We start from the raw sequence: 4360 nt of genomic DNA on the forward strand, positions 1-4360 counted from the left end.
GGTGGTAGAGCATGGCCAACATCTACAACCCAAGAGCCTTCAAGAGCCCCCAAGACCCTCCTGGTCCCTCCAAGACCCCCTGGGACCCCCAACCTGCTCAAGGTAGTAGATCATGGCCAACCCATGGACCTCCCAAAGCCCCCCAAGACCCCCCGTGGGGCCCCCCTGACCTGCTCGAGGTGGTAGAGCACGGCCGAGACCTCCTGAACCCTCCGGACGATCTTCTCGGGGCTGTCGGAGTCCTCGGCCTTCCCGGCCATCTCGCGGTAGAGGGCCATCTGCCACCGCATGGAGGAGTTGTTCTCGCACTGGGGACACCGGGGAGAGACCACCGTGACCCACGGGGACCATGGGGTGGGGACACAGGGACCAGGATGACACCACGAGGACATGGGGACCACCACACCCCGGGACGTGGTGGGGATCACAAGGACCATGGGGGCCACCAGGACCATGGGGAGGTGGTGGGACACATGGTGACCATGGGGATGTGGTGGGGACCACAAGGACCACGATGACCATAGTGACCACAGGGACGTGGTGGGGACCATGGGGACCATGGGGACGTGGTGGGACACATGAGGACCACGAGGACATGGTGGGGACCACAAGGACCACGATGACCATGATGACCACGGGGGACCACAGAGACATGGTGGGACACATGGGGACCACGCGGACCACGGGTGGGACATGGAGACCATGGGGACGTGGTGGGGACCACAGGGATGTGGTGGGACACATGGGGACCACGAGGACATGGTGGGGACCACAAGGTCCACAGGGACCATGATGACCATGGGGACCACCAGGACCACGAGGACATGGTGGGACACGTGGGGACCACTGGGACCATGAGAACATGGTGGGGACCACAAGGACCACGATGACCATGGGCACCACAGGGACGTGGTGGGGACCACAAGGACCACGGGGACCATGATGACCATGGGGACCACCAGGACCACGGGGACATGGTGGGACACATGGGGACCACGGGGACCACGAGGACATGGTGGGGACCAGGGATGACACCACGGGGACCACTGGGACCATGGGGACGTGGTGGGACACATGGAGACCCACGGGGACCCAGTGGAGACCCATGGGGACATGGACCATGATGACCACGGGGACAGGGGGACCACAGGGACCACGAGGACATGGTGGGGACCACAAGGACCACGGGGACCATGATGACCATGGGGACGTGGTGGGACACATGGGGACCACAAGGACTTGGTGAGGACCACAAGGACCACGATGACCCTGGTGACCACAGGGACGTGGTGGGACCACAGGGACGTGGTGGGACACATGGGAACCACGAGGACTTGGTGGGGACCACAATGACCACGATGACCATGGTGACCACAGGGACGTGGTGGGACACATGGAGACCCATGGGGACACGGACCATGATGACCACGGGGACATGGGGACGTGGTGGGACACATGGGGACCACGAGGACATGGTGGGGACCACAAGGGCCACGATGACCATGGGCACCACAGGGACATGGTGGGATGTGGTGACCACAGAGACGTGGTGTGGACCACAGGGACGTGGTGGGACACGTGGGGGACACGTGTGGGGGGGGAGAGGGAGGAGATGACACATTGGGGTCACCGTGGGGCCACCTCACCTTGCCTTGAAGGTGGAGGTTGTTGTTGAGGAACTCCCGCACCTCCTCATCCGTGTCCTTCTGCAGAAGGTGGAGACACCACAAGAAGGAGGTCACCAAGGAACATCTCCTGACCCCCAAGGAGATGTCCCCAACCCCAGAGGGATGTCCCCACCCCCCGGAGGAGATGTCCCCGAGGCCCTACCAGGGCGTAGCGCCCCTTGGCCAAGGTGATGAGCTCCTGGTCGGTGGGGGAGCACATGTTGAGGCCGATGGGCAACATCTTCTTCAAGGTGGCCACGATGAGGGAGGTTTGGACGGAGTAACGGTCCCCCCGACGCTTCTTCTTCGTCCTCTCCTGCTCCGAGCCACCACCCTGGGGGGACAAGGGGACAACGGGAGGTCCCCGGGTCAGGGAGACCCAACCTGAAGGTCATGGAGACTCTCAAGGTCATGGGGAAGACCCTGAAGGTCATGGGGAAGACCCTGAAGGTCATGGGGAAGACCATGAAGGTCATGGGGAAGACCGTGAAGGTCATGGGGATGACTCTGAAGGTCATGGAAACCCTGAAGGTCATGGAGAAGACCCTGAAGGTCATGGAGAAGACCCTGAAGGTCATGGGGAACACCCTGAAGGTCATAGGGAAGATCCTGAAGATCATGGGGAAGATCCTGAAGGTCATGGGGAACACCCTGAAGGTCATGGAGAAGATCGTGAAGGTCATGGGGAAGACCCTGAAGGTCATGGGGAAGACCCTGAAGGTCATGGAGACCCAGAAGGTCATGGAGAAGACCCTGAAGGTCATGGGGAAGACTCTGAAGGTCATGGGGAAGACCTTGAAGGTCATGGAGACCCTGAAGGTCATGGAGAAGACCCTGAAGGTCATGGGGAAGACCCTGAAGGTCATGGAGACCCTGAAGTTCATGGAGAAGACCCATGGAGAAGATCCTGAAACTCTGAAGGTCATCGGGAAGACCGTGAAGGTCATGGGGAAAACCCTGAAGGTCATGGAGACCCTGAAGGTCATGGAGAAGATCCTGAAGGTCATGGAGAAGACTGTGAAGGTCATGGGGAAGACCCTGAAGGTCATGGGGAAGAACCTGAAGGTCATGGAGAAGACCCTGAAGTTCATGGAGAAGACCTTGAAGGTCATGGAGAAGACCCTGAAGGTCATGGAGACCCTGAAGGTCATGGGGATGACCCTGAAGGTCATGGAGACCCTGAAGTTCATGGAGAAGACCCTAAAGGTCATGGGGAAGACTCTGAAGGTCATCGGGAAGACCGTGAAGGTCATGGGGAAAACCCTGAAGGTCATGGAGACCCTGAAGGTCATGGAGAAGACTCTGAAGGTCATGGGGGAGACCCTGAAGGTCATGGAGAAGACCTTGAAGGTCATGGGGGGTCCTAATCATGGTGGCCCCATAGAAAGGGGTCCTTAGAGGAGTTGTGGGGGTCCCAGCTGTGGTGGCCCCATAGAAAGGGGTCCCAGCCATGGCTGCCCCATAGAAAGGGGTCCTAGACGTGGTGGCCCCATAGAAGAAGACCTTCTGGGGGTTCTGGGGGTCCCATAGGGCAGGACTCCGGGGGGTCGTGGGGGGTCCCAGCTGTGGTGGCCCCATAGAAAGGGGTCCTAGACGTGGTGGCCCCATAGAAAGAGACCTTCTGGGGGTTCTGGGGGTCCCATAGGGCAGGACTCCGGGGGGTCGTGGGGGGTCCCAGCTGTGGTGGCCCCATAGAAAGGGGTCCTAGACGTGGTGGCCCCATAGAAAGAGACCTTCTGGGGGTTCTGGGGGTCCCATAGGGCAGGACTCCGGGGGGTCGTGGGGGGTCCCAGCTGTGGTGGCCCCATAGAAAGGGGTCCTAGACGTGGTGGCCCCATAGAAAGGGGTCCCAGCCGTGGCTGCCCCATAGAAAGGGGTCCTAGATGTGGTGGCCCCATAGAAAGGGGTCCTAGACGTGGCTGCCCCATAGAAGAAGACCTTTTGGGGGTGCTGGGGGTCCCATAGGGCAGAACTCTGGGGGGTTGTGGGGTGTCCCAGCTTTGGTGGCCCCATAGAAAGGGGTCCTAGACATGGCTGCCCCATAGAAAGGGGTCCCAGCTGTGGTGGCCCCATAGAAAGGGGTCCTAGACATGGTGGCCCCATAGAAGAGGACCTTGTGGGGTTCTGGGGGTCCCATAGGGCAGAACTCTGGTGGGGGTCTGGGGGTCCCAGCTTTGGTGGCCCCATAGAAAGGGTTCCCAGCCGTGGTGGCCCCATAGAAAGGGGTCCCAGCCATGGCTGCCCCATAGAAAGGGGTCCTAGATGTGGTGGCCCCATAGAAAGGGGTCCTAGACGTGGCTGCCCCATAGAAGAGGACCTTGTGTGGGTTCTGGGGGTCCCATAGGGCAGAACTCTGGGGGGTTGTGGGGTGTCCCAGCTTTGGTGGCCCCATAGAAAGGGGTCCTAGACATGGCTGCCCCATAGAAAGGGGTCCCAGCTGTGGTGGCCCCATAGAAAGGGGCCCCAGACGTGTCGGCCGCATACAACAAGTGGTGGCCCCATAGAAAGGGGTCCCAGCCATGGCTGCCCCATAGAAAGGGGTCCTGGACGTGGTGGCCCCATAGAAGAGGACCTTGTGGGGGTTCTGGGGGTCCCATAGGGCAGGATTCTGGGGGGTTGTGGGGAGTCCCAGCTTTGGTGGCCCCATAGAAAGGGGTCCCAGCCATGGCTGCCCCATAGAAAGGGGTCCTAGA

General features: G+C 60.7%; 1 protein-coding gene across 1 annotated transcript in view; it reads right to left on the bottom strand.

Moving 5' to 3' along the window:
- Positions 1–4360, bottom strand: part of LOC106898241 (ryanodine receptor 1-like) — a gene marked incomplete at its 3' end in the record, with an annotated part of 14229 nt that overhangs the window by 6723 nt on the left and 3146 nt on the right. The window contains exons 3-5 of the mRNA XM_014959377.1: positions 1831–2001; positions 1647–1706; positions 171–308 (exon numbers count right to left, since the gene is read on the bottom strand). Coding sequence (XP_014814863.1) covers positions 171–308; positions 1647–1706; positions 1831–2001 — 369 coding nt within the window. The remainder of the gene's footprint in view (positions 1–170; positions 309–1646; positions 1707–1830; positions 2002–4360) is intronic.

This window comes from Calidris pugnax, unplaced genomic scaffold (genome assembly GCF_001431845.1).
Source record: "Calidris pugnax isolate Ruff unplaced genomic scaffold, ASM143184v1 scaffold467, whole genome shotgun sequence".
NCBI lineage: Eukaryota > Metazoa > Chordata > Aves > Charadriiformes > Scolopacidae > Calidris > Calidris pugnax.